This window comes from Pleurodeles waltl, chromosome 11 (genome assembly GCF_031143425.1).
Source record: "Pleurodeles waltl isolate 20211129_DDA chromosome 11, aPleWal1.hap1.20221129, whole genome shotgun sequence".
In the NCBI taxonomy this organism is placed as follows: domain Eukaryota; kingdom Metazoa; phylum Chordata; class Amphibia; order Caudata; family Salamandridae; genus Pleurodeles; species Pleurodeles waltl.
In genome coordinates this window covers 533,038,080-533,052,318 of record NC_090450.1, presented here as the reverse complement: position 1 = coordinate 533,052,318, position 14,239 = coordinate 533,038,080, and the positions used below count along the sequence as shown (strand labels likewise).

The 14,239-nt window shown below is 42.6% G+C and overlaps 1 protein-coding gene across 1 annotated transcript in view; it reads left to right on the top strand.

Moving 5' to 3' along the window:
• LOC138265845 (growth arrest-specific protein 6-like) overlaps window positions 1–14,239 on the top strand; it is a 190,724-nt gene that overhangs the window by 126,379 nt on the left and 50,106 nt on the right. Inside the window, exon 6 of the mRNA XM_069213939.1 lies at window positions 1,000–1,157. Within this exon, the coding sequence (XP_069070040.1) occupies window positions 1,000–1,157 (158 nt within the window). The remainder of the gene's footprint in view (window positions 1–999; window positions 1,158–14,239) is intronic.

The following is a 14,239-nucleotide window of genomic DNA, read 5'->3' as shown; positions in this document are numbered from 1 at the left end:
GTCACCATTTCCGGCATCCCAGTAAGGGTATTAGTCCAAGTGGCCTAGTAATCTGGATTCAGCTGTAATTAATCAGGATTATCACTTTGATCAGTAGTTCATTAGAAGGTTTGCAGAATTCTTTAGAGAATATTACAGATCCTCAAGTCCTTGGTGAGAAAATGTATTTACCTAATATCAGATGTTAGATGTAAAAGCAGTATGACAGCAACCCATTTTGTTCTCACATCCAAGAGCTTCTTCAGAGCTAAACAGCACAGTGATTGCACATGGGTTCATTGGTAGATTAATGGATAATCCTCAATTTTCACTGTAAATCCACCAATTGTAAATTCAAATTTGTAATTCCAGGCAGTCTTCAGTCTGCAGATTGAACAGAAAAGGTATATTTACAAGTATTCCCATAGCATATTACTCCCCATTTACCAGTGAAAGGTGTGCAGGAGTCTAGACGATGTTCTGTTGGTTCCAGGTTACATCTTTTCAGTTCACACTTCTTTTCTATATTCAGTTAGTTGTGGGTTTGGATTTTGGATAACTGACCCATTGAGGTGGGCATTGTGTGTATAATAGGAGTAAAACTATTTGGGTAGTGTGGTTCAATAAGGCTTTAGTTGTTGATTTGTAGTCTTATTCAACTAAACAGGATTCAAGGATTGTTTCACCCAGGGATTTTGCCTACGGAAAATTGCAAATAACTTGTTGGAATCCAGACAGGAACACCAATTCCAGCATGCTGTTCCCCATTCAAGGTGTATTAACTAGATCGGACCAGAAAAAGGTGCACTAATACTGTGCGGTATTGGTAATATTGGACCCTCTTTACCATGCAGTTGTACCAGGTCCTCATGACGAGGCCCTGAAAGGTCTAGCAGTTTGTGCATAACAAAAAGAAAACATGCTTCATAGTAGGGTATATTGTTATACAATCATCGCAGTGGCCTCGAGGGATATTGCTTCTGTTTCATATCACAAGTTCTTGTTTTATGCCTCTTACAGCATTCGGACCAGACAAAGGGGATGGAGAAAATTCTACAGTATGGTCATTGACAGCCAAATTACTCTTTCGCCCTGTGGTATTCAGTGGAATTCTGTTTTCCATACACGGAGAAAACCAGACCATCGCACTTTCGCTAGCAATGGACAAAATGAAACAGGTAAGGTTTTTTAATGTCAGTTTAAAACACTCAACGTGAAAAGAATGTCACGTGCCATAAAACAATAATTTAATCGTAATTAATTTATTAAAACAAATCAGTGAAGGTCTGATCACCAAAAAAAGTTTACAAGTATGTGCAGAGATTTAAGCTTCTGCATACCACTTACTTGCAATTCACAAACCTTTCCAGGAGTACATGTGAAAAACTGTAACAGTTGCAGATTTCCAGGTCTACGCTTGCAAAAATAATTTGACTGTTTTATGGCATGCATATTTTTTCCTCATTGTGGAAACGCACACTGTAAGAAAGTGAGCTGAGAAGGTAGGAGGCCGAGCTCAAATAATAAACACATTCCTTGTCAGGGTGCACCGCAATAAATAAATAAATTAACATGTACTTAAGCCTCTGGTAGCTTGGCACAAAAGCAGTTCGGCTTAACTGAGAGGCAAAGTGTAAAGTATTTATGCGACACACAAACAGTAATAACGAGAAAACAGAACACAAGCAAAATCTTTAGACAGTAAGATTCACTCTAATAAATAACATGACACCAAAACAAATGAAATCTAATCAGTAGAACCAGAGTTATGAGTTTTCTGTGAGCTATAGTACCTAAAATATCAAAGGGACAACCGCGGGTAGCTGGTTGCCAAAAGTTAAGGCTGATGGCGATAGAGCACAGGTCAGATACAAGGGGTGAATTGGGTCCGATCTCATCTTACCTTCAGACAAAAAAGAAAATGTAATAGTTCATGAGAAGGTAGAGTGTTAGCTGGGCAGGCACCAGGCTGTATCCGAGGACTCGTCATCAGCGATAGTGAGCTGCTGGATAAGGTCTTGGTGAAGCCAATAATGAATGTGGGGAAAGGTCAGAGTAAGAGAACCTGGATTTCCAAGCCAAGAAGGTTGTTGTTGTCGAGGAGGTGCTGGGCATCATGGAGCCCGATTAAAATTTCTCCCTCAGGACTTAAAAGTTTTTCTGAAGCTTCAATTCACCCAGCAGGATCAGGCTGCAGGCTGGAGCCGAAGAGGACTTCATCAGGCTGGATATCATTGCTGGAAGTCCTGCTAAAGCGGAGAAGAACGTTGCGTAAACAGCAGCAAAGTCAATTCCACCGGCAATGCACATTCATCCGATCGGATTGCAGGTAGGTCCTTGTCTCCTGTCCAGCAAAGCCATTCACTGTCATGTGACCCAGTATACTGGCAGAAGGAACAAATTGTTAGGACAAAATAATTCCAGATTTCTAGAAGTGGCATTTACAGAATTGTGACATAAAATTCTATTTTACCATTAACAAGGGGTTTAACTTACAATTCATTTGAGTTTAAACAGCATTTCTCTATCTGCTCCAAATCCAAAGTTAGCACATATTAGAAGTAATAAGGTAACCTAGTTTACACACTGGGAGACATAGGCCTTACCACAGTGAAAAACAGCTTTCAGAGTTTTTTAGTGCTAGGACATGTAAACTTAAGTACACATGTCCTACTTTTTAAATACCATGAACCTTGCCATGGGTAGTGTTAGGACCTACCTTTGGGGTGACCTATAAGTATTCAGAAGGATTAGTTTGCCAGGTTGAAATCTTAGTTTAAAACCGCAAACCCAGTTGCACTGCAGACCTGATACATGTTTTAAAGTGCTACTTTAATGGGTAGTGCAGTGAGTGCTGCAGGCTCAGTAGCAGCATTTACTTCACAGGCCCTTATCATTTACTGTTTACTGGGGACTTACAAGTAATTTAAATGTGCCAATTACATGCAGGTCAATTTTACCATGTTTTAAGGAGAGGGCACAAGCACTTTAGCACAGGTTATCAGGGGTAATGTACATAGGGCAATATGTACGAACACTTTTTCCCATAGACACAGAATGGGTAAGAACCTTTGATACATCTGGCCCATAGAGTTCTAAAGCCAACAAAACACATTCAGCAAACTAGGATGGATAGGTAACTATAGATTTAGTGTTCGGAAGAGCCGCCTAGAATGCAGCTGTCCTCAGGTTTGCAGCCCTCTTGTGGGCACATGGTGAGTGGGCTGGAATCTGGGTCCTGAGGGTCTCTGCAGGTCCTCCTCCACTTAAGCTGATTGGTGAGTCAGCGGCTCAGCTAGAAAGACTATTTGGACTATAGGTGACAATGCACTATATGTTCAGTTTTAGGTCTGGTTGGAGACAGTTTGGCTGCTTTTAGGGACTTCCCAGTTCAGTGGCAGTGGAGTAGTCTGATTGGGCACAGTTCCAGTCAGTGCCTTGGGGATCCGCCCGGTTACTTGGGAAAACAGTGATCAAGTGCCTCAAGACACCGGCTTCACTTACAGAGCTGTAATCTGCTCAAGTGCAGCCAGACTATCCACCACAAAATCAGCTCCTACACACTTGCATAGTGCCAAGGACTTGGCAGAATTCTCTTAATCAGTAGTGCAGACTGCATGGGTACACATGGGCACTGCCATAGCTGTCATGACAATATCTGTTTTAAACACACTTGGGCAAGTGCCACAGGATGCTGCAAGTATTTAAAGGTGCCTCCTATTCTCTCTGTCCCCTTTCGAAGAGATGATTCTGCAACTGATTATGAAGGACCATAGGTTTCTGGGGCTGTTGGTGTGGTCACAACAAATGAATCCTTTAGGGAGACCATGTCACAAATTTTCAGAACTTTTCAGCTCCCACTGGCAGGCTTCGGACCCCAAGCAAGTGCAGAGACCTCTAATTGGGCTACCATTGGGGAGTATACCAGTGGCACGATCTGTGCCTCCATGACTATCCTTGGGTTCTGCTTTGATGCTGAAGCTGACTTTCAATCCAGCACCAAGATCCATGCTGGTCCCTGTGACACTGTGGTCGCTTGTGGCAGAGAACGTCCCTATCATTCTCTTAAAAGCCAAGCCAAATCCATCTCAGCCTCAATAGAATTTAAATTCTGATGCCATTCCGGTGCACCTGACCCCAGTTAATTCGGATTCAGACAGGACCATGCCTTTATCTTGAAGCTACATTCTAGGGCTCCAACAACTTTACGGTTCAGACTCTGACCACAGCCAATCAGCCTTTGGGGATGACAATTGTCCCCAGACATTATAAGGATTTCTAGTTTATATCTGGACATGTTGGAAGTCATGTATTGCCGCTTCCCCGGACACTGATTTGTGATCTGGACCAGTGACTAAAGAGAGTTACTTTTTTACCATGGTGATGAGATGCTGAGCAGAGGCTTTAGGCTGGCAACTGTCTACTACGATGGTCAAAATCAATGTTCCAACAATGGTTTTGCAACCTGGAAAAACTTCTTTGGAGCCCCTTACTCCCATTTAACGAGCCCCTGATTGATATACTTTTGGGCACCTGGTCTAAGCCCTGTGCATTCCCTCCATTATACAGGCTTTTTTCCAGAGGCTGGCACCAGGCATAATTCTTTCACACAGCACCCCCTACACAACAGAGTTTGGTGCTTCAAGGTGAGCGCCAATGCTTTCCTCACAACTCATCCCAACAGAGAGTCAAATTGACTGAAGACCTTTGGGAAGCAAATGTTTTTCCTCGGATAACCTAGCCACCCAGATGCCAACTGTTTGCTGCGGAGGTATACCCATACCTTGTTGGACATAGTTGGAGAGATCTTGCAAAATTTCCCACAAAAGTTTGAGTTAATTTGGCTCTAGCCATCCAAGATGGTCAGGATGTAGCAAAGTACATTATCCGGTAAACAAAGAATACCCTAGTCAAAAATGCAAATATGAGACCAAAGCCAGTAGCGATCGTTCTAGAAACTTGCCCCTTAACATGGTTTGCCCAAGATAACTTGTTGGAGATGTTCATCCCTGAATAATTATAGGCTTTTGTAATTTCAAGCTTTAAACCATTATGGAACCACTGAGACTGGGATTTTACTCCTAAAGTCCCCATCATCATTGATTTAATTTTACTTTTATTAACTGATACATTGTAACTTACCAACTAACTTTCTAAGGTCTTGAGCTGTCTCTGCAGGCTAGTCGGCGTGAAGGACATCAAAATTAGGTCATCTTCATACATTAACAAGGAAAAATATGTAGAGCCCATTTTCTGTGCCTTAACTTTTGTTATCTAGTCAGGGAAGCCAGCTAAATCTAAAGCAAATAGCAAAGGAGCTAAAATGCACCGTGCTTTAACCCATTTGGAATTAGGATTCCAGAAGTGTTGTTGGAGTTTGCGCCTAATAATACTTTTAACCAGCTTTTGTAATATATGTTAATCAAGGGCCTTTGCACGAAACCGGGCATACTCCATTTAATTAATTTTTGCCATAATGGTGGACGGTTGACTTTATCAAATACAATGCTGAAGTCGACAAATGCAACATGTAATTCTTTTTTTTGCCTTCACATAACTCTCTGCGATTATCATTGGGGCTAATATATAGCCCACAATTGAGCAACCCTTCCTAACCACATCCTGTTTAACAGGGAGGAGATCCTTTGGCTAAACCAAAGATGAAAGTCTAGCTAAGAGGCATTTGGCAAAAATGTTTCCAGTTACATCCTAAATAGTAATTGAGTGGTAACATTTGGGATCATTACGCTCCCCCTTTTTATAGTGCGGGATGATGTTACTCCCACTCCACAATTGAGTACAGAGCCAAATTTTATACAATAGTCAAATAAGTGTTTAAGGTACAGGTCCAGGTGTTAGGACATGATTTTAAAACAACTACACTAATCTCATCTAGGCCAACAGCTTTTGTGACTAATAATTTCGTCGGGGATAGATCGTCCCAGCTAATGACATTCAATGCAAGATAGGTGGCATTGATTTGAGGAAGTGGCATATTAGAAACTCCGGACAGTTCTGCTATTTGGGGTCGCCAATGCTCTTCATCAATTGGTATGGGTCTTTTCAGGTGATCTTTGCACAAACGAAATGCAATAATGCACCAAAGTGTACTTACATTTCTAGCAGCTAAAGAACTCTGAATGGACCACTGACGTTTTGCAATGTTGACTTCCTTCTATCCTCTTTTATTATTTTTGTGAACGGATAGGACCTTTCATTGCTTACTAGTAGAGGTAGAGGAGGAAGTTGGGGAGTTGGTTAATAACTTACGAATTTGACACACCAAGAAATCAATGGACAAAATGTTGATATTCCCACCATCGAACCTATTACAAGTTAAATTTGTTGCTTTGTTTCGTCAGGAAATAAGACTGTTTGCCCGAGTTGTTAAACCACCATTGCCAGAGGAACCATTTTTTTTACTGATTCCCCTGGTGATTGGAAAACCACAATTAACTGAAGATGGTCACTCCAAAAATTCTTACCTAGGGTTATGGCAGAAATAATGTTGGAATCTAAGTGGTGAATGCATACCCAGTGAAGATTTTAACTTTCCACGAAGTTGCAAAGAAAAGTTATCAGACAATCGTTAAATCTATCATTGATTGGAGCCAAATGTAATTCCAAGCCCCACATCAAAAGACGTGTGGTCGTTTATCCTTCCTTTCGTTACACTATCATTCCACAGGGTAAAGGAAGCATCACAAATTGAATGAAGAATTCAGGAAGGAAGCCCCACTTAGAGACCGTGATTCTTTTTCTGTCACAGAGACTCAGGAATTGTGATTGAATCACTGATGAATACTCAGGTTGGCTATAGCAAGTCATTGGTCACAGGGATTCACTAGACCCTACTGCATCATTAACAGTTTATCCAGAAAGCTGCCATTGGGATTGTATTGGGCCTTATGCATCAGCTCCATAGATCGGCAGGCAGCAGAGAACTTCACTGGCTTTGGGTAGTGAATCATGTCCTGTTTATGCCATTAGGGAAATCGTCATGCAAGATATATTGGTGATCCGAGCATGATTCACTCACTGTGCCAAGCTTACGTGGTAAGGAAGGGAGTGCTTTGGGGTCCAAAACCCCCAGGCATAGAATAATTAACCTCTTCTTCGGTGCCAGTCTGTGGTCTAGTCTTGCTTTGAATGATACAGTTGAATAGTGCCTACAGATGGGTCAATCATTTTTGCACACTATGCAAGTGTTCGTTCAACATGTACAGCACAAAACAGTTCCGGGTGCATATTGTGTTTAATGTGCATAGACAAGCACTCGCACACATATATAGATACAGCCTCCGCTCTGGAAGATGATCATTGAGCAAGGCAGAGTTTTTTTTTTTATGAAACCATGATTGATGAGACTATCATGAAAATAAAATGAAAAATGCCATACGCATATTATTCAGACCCCATCCAAATGTATGATCCTTAACACAACATCTTGGTCTTTTTATACACTTGACAGAAGTGCTTACTTGTTTGACATAAAACAGAAAGTCAAAACAATTGAAATGAAAACATACAAGGCAAAAGAAAGCAGATGAGCTGTACACAAATGATTAAAAAGAATGTAAACTCAAAAGAACATGGGTATGGAGATCACCTTAAACATTTCTATTTTGTAGATGTTCTTATAAATTATATCCGTATGTAACATGGCAATTGCTATAGTCCATCTTCAAAGGCCATTTTACACCTGATGGCTGATTGTACGTCTTATTCTATTGATATAATTATTTGATGACCATATTAAAATGGCCCAGTACACTTTGACTGTGTGGCCATAAGACCTGGGTGGAGGTACCACCACGTTAGTTCCACTTCAAAGGCACACATGCCTTGTGTTGGTGCTTTCTCCAGGTGGCAAAAGGGGTAAGTAAAGTCTTATGGGTGCTTCCATAAAAGAGCTGTGTGTTGTCAGAGGTCTCTTCATTATCAAATGTAAGGGCTGTCAGTACTCACCAGCCCAGCCCCTAACAAGTTGGGGAACATGGCCTGTTTCCATGTGGAAGTCTGAGCTCACAGCTGGCTTAGGCAAAATCTAAAAATCCATAAAGGAGACCGGTAGCAGAATCTTATCCAATCGCTACAGCAAAAGACAGGGGCGGCTTTAGTGCAGATGGCGCCCGTAGCGACCATCTTTGTTGGCAACTCCCTGTGACCTCCTTCTCCACAGATTCCCTCACTATAACCTTCCAACAGTGCCCCATATCTCTCCATAGCCCCTCTCACATGCATTGTATTTGTTTTATAGTGCTACTCGTAGCATTGGAGGGTGCCACAGCACTTTACATCTCACACACACACATTATTGAGACAACGAATCATAGGTGTGTATATCAAATTATAGGAAATCTAACATAAAACAGTGAGGATTGCAAGCTGTAGTAATCACTTCATCCATGCCAGAAGGCAATACATTTTAAGAGTGTTTGGACTGGAGAAGCTCAAACTCGGGATTTAAAAATAATATATTTCTACCCAAACAAACAATTTTTAGCAACATTAGGATAATGATAGATTGGGGGGAAAACTCACGTTCTAAGCTATACCTAGTGCTCAATTTGAGTCAGTGGTAGCTACCAGCACTTTTTTGGGGGGGGACTGGCACTTAATTTTCTTCATCAGACAGACATTTCCTCAGAGTAAGAGTACGAAAAACGCAAAAACAAGAAGATGGAGAAAGAGAAAGATGGAAAACCTGTCAGCAAGGGAGAAAACAGGAACCTGGAAAAGTGGGATAATAGGTAGGGAGTGTCTGGCACTGGGTTAAAGAGGCCACACGTCGATTTGTGACTACGCAACCTTAGTATATTTTGCGCACTGACATTTAATAGCACCTGTTGGAATTCTGAGCAGTCCTTTGGACACTGGCACTCATTATTTTACAAATAAAGCACTTGCTTGCCAAATCCGTTTATATGCAGCTCTTTGATGACAGCTCGTAGGTCACTCTTCTATATTAGGATTGTAAATTATGAAATTCAAGTAACAAAAATCTCTGTGACAAAAGCTGTAACCCACTCAGCTATCCATATAAAATACAGTTCTGGAATCTTCATGGTACGTCTTTTGCACCAGGCACATTAACCATCTGCACTACTTTATGGTGAGTCAACATTGTGAGTAGACCAATCTTCAGTCTCTCCCCAGCAGAAATATAAATCACCAGACTTATCTTCACTTGTTTCCCCTGCAGCAGGTGCTTTAAACCCATAGTCATTTCTAAACACACCGGCTCTAGCTCAGCGCAAGGTGTGGCTGCACCAGTCGCACAGCCCTAAAATCAGCCCTGGCAATAGATACCACAAAAACGAAAAAGTAAAATACAGTGAGAAACAAACAGTGCAGACCCTACCTGTTATGTGCATTTCCCCTAGCCGCCGTATAAAATGACCTCCACAATCAAAATATGAACTATGTTTGGCAGTATAGGTTTCCTGCTTGTGCCATATTCATTATATGTTCAAATGCCTGCAAATTACTGAATCGCGTGAAAGGCTAGTAAGTTATAAGCTCTGTTTCTTAAGTCAGGTGGCATCACATAGCTACGGGCTGACATTTTCTTTTTGAATCAAGTCTCCTGCAAGACGAATATAAGCAAAGTGGCCAAGGTAGTGTGGGGGACGCGGGAGATTTATCACCCCCGTCATCCCTCCCCCCCCAAGATTCCACAGTGGGGGGACAAAGGAACAAAATAATTTTTTCTCTCACCTTTGTGATTCGTAGGGCCATTAGTGTGTGAAAGCGCTATCTAAAATGGCTCTGCACTTGACCTGCTGATCTGCCTTCAGTTATCAGACGATGACCAATATAATGGTCATAGCATGAAAGTGACGTCACAGAAGCCACCTCTGCCGTTTTGTTTGTGCTGCGACCCTCCAGCAGTTTTCTCAACTCGACTCCGCAAAGTGTCCTGTTAGCAGCTTCCTGCAGGTGCAATTGTGAGAAGAAAGGGAGGGAGGACAAACCTGTGTTTGTGGATTGCATTCTGCATCCTGCCCCTCCTCAGCGTTTCAGTACCTGCTGCCTTGAGGACGAATCCTGAAGGCAACAAAGGAGATCTGAAGAGTCACCAGAGTCCCGACGTCTGCTGACTTCCACTGCCAAGTAAGACAAGCATTGTTAAAACCAATAGATCTCAACGGGGACGTAAATTCACCAAAATGCCAGGGGTAGCAGAAGTGACATCACACACCATTTCATCTTTACTTTCACTCACACACATATGCTTACACAACATGCACATTCACTCATGCACTGTTGCTTTTACATAAGCACACTCCCACCCGCATGCATGTACACAACATACACTTAAAAGTGTGTGTGTGTGTTTTGTTTGGGGGGGGGCAGCCCCGTGGGCAAGGGTCACTCTCCATGGGGGCACATTACTGTTGGCCATTTCTGCCGCCTATGTTTGTAAGGCCCATATTCCCCCAAGGGGGTCAGAAAGCCCACCAGACACCAGGGAAGACTTTATTTTAAATAAAGGAGAGTGGGGGTATGGCCATACCCCCACCCCACCCGCCCCAAATAAATGAGGACAAAGTTGTTCTGCCCACTGGTGGGCAGATGGGGCAACTACCCCAAATACACTCCCCGGGGGCGGGGGGGGGTTGAAAGCCTATTAGATGCCAGGGAATTAAAAAACAAATAGTGGGGTGGTGGCTAGCAACCAGTATGGGCATGGTTATGCCCTCACCCCAACTGAAGGGGGGTAACAATCTTTCAGCTTACCCCCGCACACTAAAACCGTCCCACTTGGAATGGTGAGAGCTGCACTTTTTGGGCTTTGGAACGCTGCCATGTAGAAAAATCTACGAGACCTAGACCCATCTGAAAACTAAACATCTGGGTGAGTCCGGGGTGGTGTGCTTCCATGCACCCGCACCATTTTCTTACCCACAATGCCCTGCAAACCTCCAACTTTGCTTGAAATCACAAATTTTTCCCACATTTTTGTGATGGAACCTTCCGGAGACTGCAGGAATCCACAAAATTCCTACCACCCAGCATTGTCGGATCTAATGATAAAAATGTTGTCCCACTTGTCAGCATAAAAACGTTTTTTTTCAAACTGCCCTTTTGGACCCGCTTTGGTTCCCCCTCATTTTTTATATGTTTTTGCTCTTCCCTGTCATAGGCACTCGGCCCACCTACACAAGTGAGGTACCATTTTTACCGGGAGACTGAGGGGAACATTGGGTGGTAGGAAATTTCTGCCAGTGCGGTGATCTTTCAACTAAATTTGAGGTTTGCTGAGGATCCCTGGACTCCCTCGGGTGTCTAGTTTTCAGAAATGTTTGAGTTTGGTAGGTTTTCCTAGATGACTGCTGAACCCAGGACCAAAAAGGCAGGGGCCCCCTCATGCAAAACAGGTAGTTTTGTATTTGATAATTTTGATGTGTCCACATAGTGCTTTGGGGCATTTCCTGTTGCAAGCACTAGGCCTACCAACACAAGTGAGGTGCCATTTTTATCAGGAGACCTGGGGGAACGCTGGGTAGATGGAAGTTTGTGGCTCCCCTCAGATTCCAGAACTTTGCAGCACCGAAATGTGAGGAAAAAGTGTTTCTTTTGTCACATTTTGAGGTTTGCTAAGGATTCTGGGTAACACAAGCTGGCAAGAGCACTACAGACTTCCCCATCCTCGGTTCCCCTAGGTGTCTAGTTTTCAGAAATGTGGAGGTTTGCTAGGTTTCCCTAGGTGCCGGCTGAGCTAGAGGCCAAAATCCACAGCTATGCACTTTGCAAAAAACAGGTCAGTTTTCTTTGGGAAAATGTGATGTGTCCATGTTGTGTTTTGGACCCTTCCCTGTCACAGGAACTAGGCCTACCCACACAAGTGAGGTACCATTTTTATCTGGAGACTTGAGGGAGTGCTGGATGGAAGGAAATAAGTGGCTCCTCTCAGATTCTAGAACTTTCTAATACCGAAATATGAGAAAAAGTGTTTTTTTGCCAAATTTTGAGGTTTGCAAAGGATTCTGGGTAACAGGACCTGGTGAGAGCCCCACAAGTCACCCCATCCTGGATTCGCCTAGGTGTCTACTTTTGAAAAATGCACAGGTTTGGTAGTTTTCCCTAGGTGGCGGCTGAGCTAGAGGCCAAAATCCACAACTAGGCACTTTCCAAAAAACACACCGGATTTCAATGTAAAAATGTGATGTGTCCATGTTGCATTTCCTGTCATAGGCATTAGGGCTACCCACACAAGTGAGGTACCATTTTTATCGGGAAATTTAGGGGAACACAGAATAGCAGAACAAGTGTTATTGCCCCTTGTCTTTCTCTACATTTTTTCCTTCAAAATATAAGAATGTGTGTAAAAAAGATGTCTATTTGAGAAATGCCCTGTAATTCACATGCTAGTATGGGGACCCCGGAATTCAGAGATGTGCAAATAACCACTGCTTCTCAACACCTTATCTTGTGCCCATTTTGGAAATACGATGGTTTCTTTGATACCTATGTTTCACTCTTTATATTTCACCAAATGAATTGCTGTATACCCGGTATACAATGAAAACCCATTACAAGGTGCAATTCCTTTATTGGCTCTGGGTACCTAGGGTTCTTGATGAACCTACAATCCCTATATATCCCTGAAACCAGAAGAGTCAGCATACGTAACGGTATAGGGGCCGGCTAAACTAGAGGCCAAAATCCACAGCTAGGCACTATGAAAAAACAGGTCAGTTTTCATAAGAAAAATTTGATGTTTCCATGTTGTGTTTTGGACCCTTCCCTGTCGCGGGCACCAGGCCTAGCCACACAAGTGAGGTACCATTGTTATCGGGAGACTTGGGGGAATGCTGGGTTGAAGGAAATTTGTGGCTCCTCTCAGATTCCAGAACTTTCTGTCACCAAAATGTGAGGAAAAAGTGATTTTTTTCCCCAACATTTTGATGTTTGAGAAGAATTCTGGGTAACAGAACTTGGTGAGAGCCCCACAGGTTACCCCATTCTGAATCCCCCTCGGTGTCTAGTTTAAAAAAATGTATAGGTTTGCTAGGTTTCCCTAGGTGCTGGCTGACCTAGATGCCAAAATCCACAGCTAGGCACTTTCCAAAAAAACAGGTCAGTTTTCTTTGGGAAAATGTGATGTGTCCACGTTGTGTTTTGGGGCATTTCCTGGTACGGGCACTAGGCCTGCCCACACAAGTGAGGTACCATTTTTATTGGGAGACTTGGGGAAATGCTGGGTGGAAGGAAATTTGTGGCTCCTCTCAGATTCCAGAACTTTCTGTCACCGAAATGTGAGGAAAAAGTGTTTTTTCCCAAGTTTTGAGGTTTGAAAAAGATTCTGGGTAACAGAACCTGGTGAAAGCACCACAAGTTACCCCATCCTGTGTTCCCCTAGGTGTCTAGTTTTGAAAAATGGGCAGGTTTGGTAGGTTTCCGTAGGTGCCGGCTGAGCTAGAGGCCAAAATCCACAGCTAGGCACTTTCCTATAAACACTTTAGATTTCTATGTAAAAATGTGATGTGTCCATGTTGCGTTTCCCACCTCGGGCATTAGGCCTACCCACACAAGTGAGGTACCATTTTTATCGGGAGACTTGGGGGAACACAGAATAGCAGAACAAGTGTTATTGGCCCTTGTCTTTCTCTACAATTTTTCCTTCGAAATGTGAGAGAGTGTGTAAAAAAGACATCTATTTGAGAAATGCCCTGTAATTTACATGCCAGTATGGGGACCCCGGAATTAGGAGAGGTGCAAATAACTACTGTTTCTGAACACCTTATCTTGTGCCCATTTTGGAAATACAATGGTTTCTTTTTTTCGCTCTTTATAGTTCACTAAATGCATTCCTGTATACCTGGTATACAATGACAACCCATTGCAAGGTGCAGCTCCTTTATTTAATCTGGGTACCTAGGGTTCTTGATGAACCTACAAGTTCTACATCACTGCAACCAGAAGAGACCAGCAGACGTAACGGTATATTGCTTTTGAAAATCTGACTTTGCAGGAAAAAGTTAGAGTACAACTTGGAGAAAAATGTCTGTTTTGTTTCACCTCAATTTAATATTTTTTTATTTCAGCTGTTATTTTCTGTAGGAAACCCTTGTAGGATCTACACAAATGTCCCTTGCTAAATTCAGAATTGTGTCTTCATTTCAGAAATGTTTAGCTGTTGGGGATTCAGCATTGGCTTTACACCCATTTCTGTCACTAACTGGAATGCGGCTAAAAGTAAAAAAAATAGTAAAAATGGGGTATGTCCCAGTAAAATGCCACAATTGTGTTG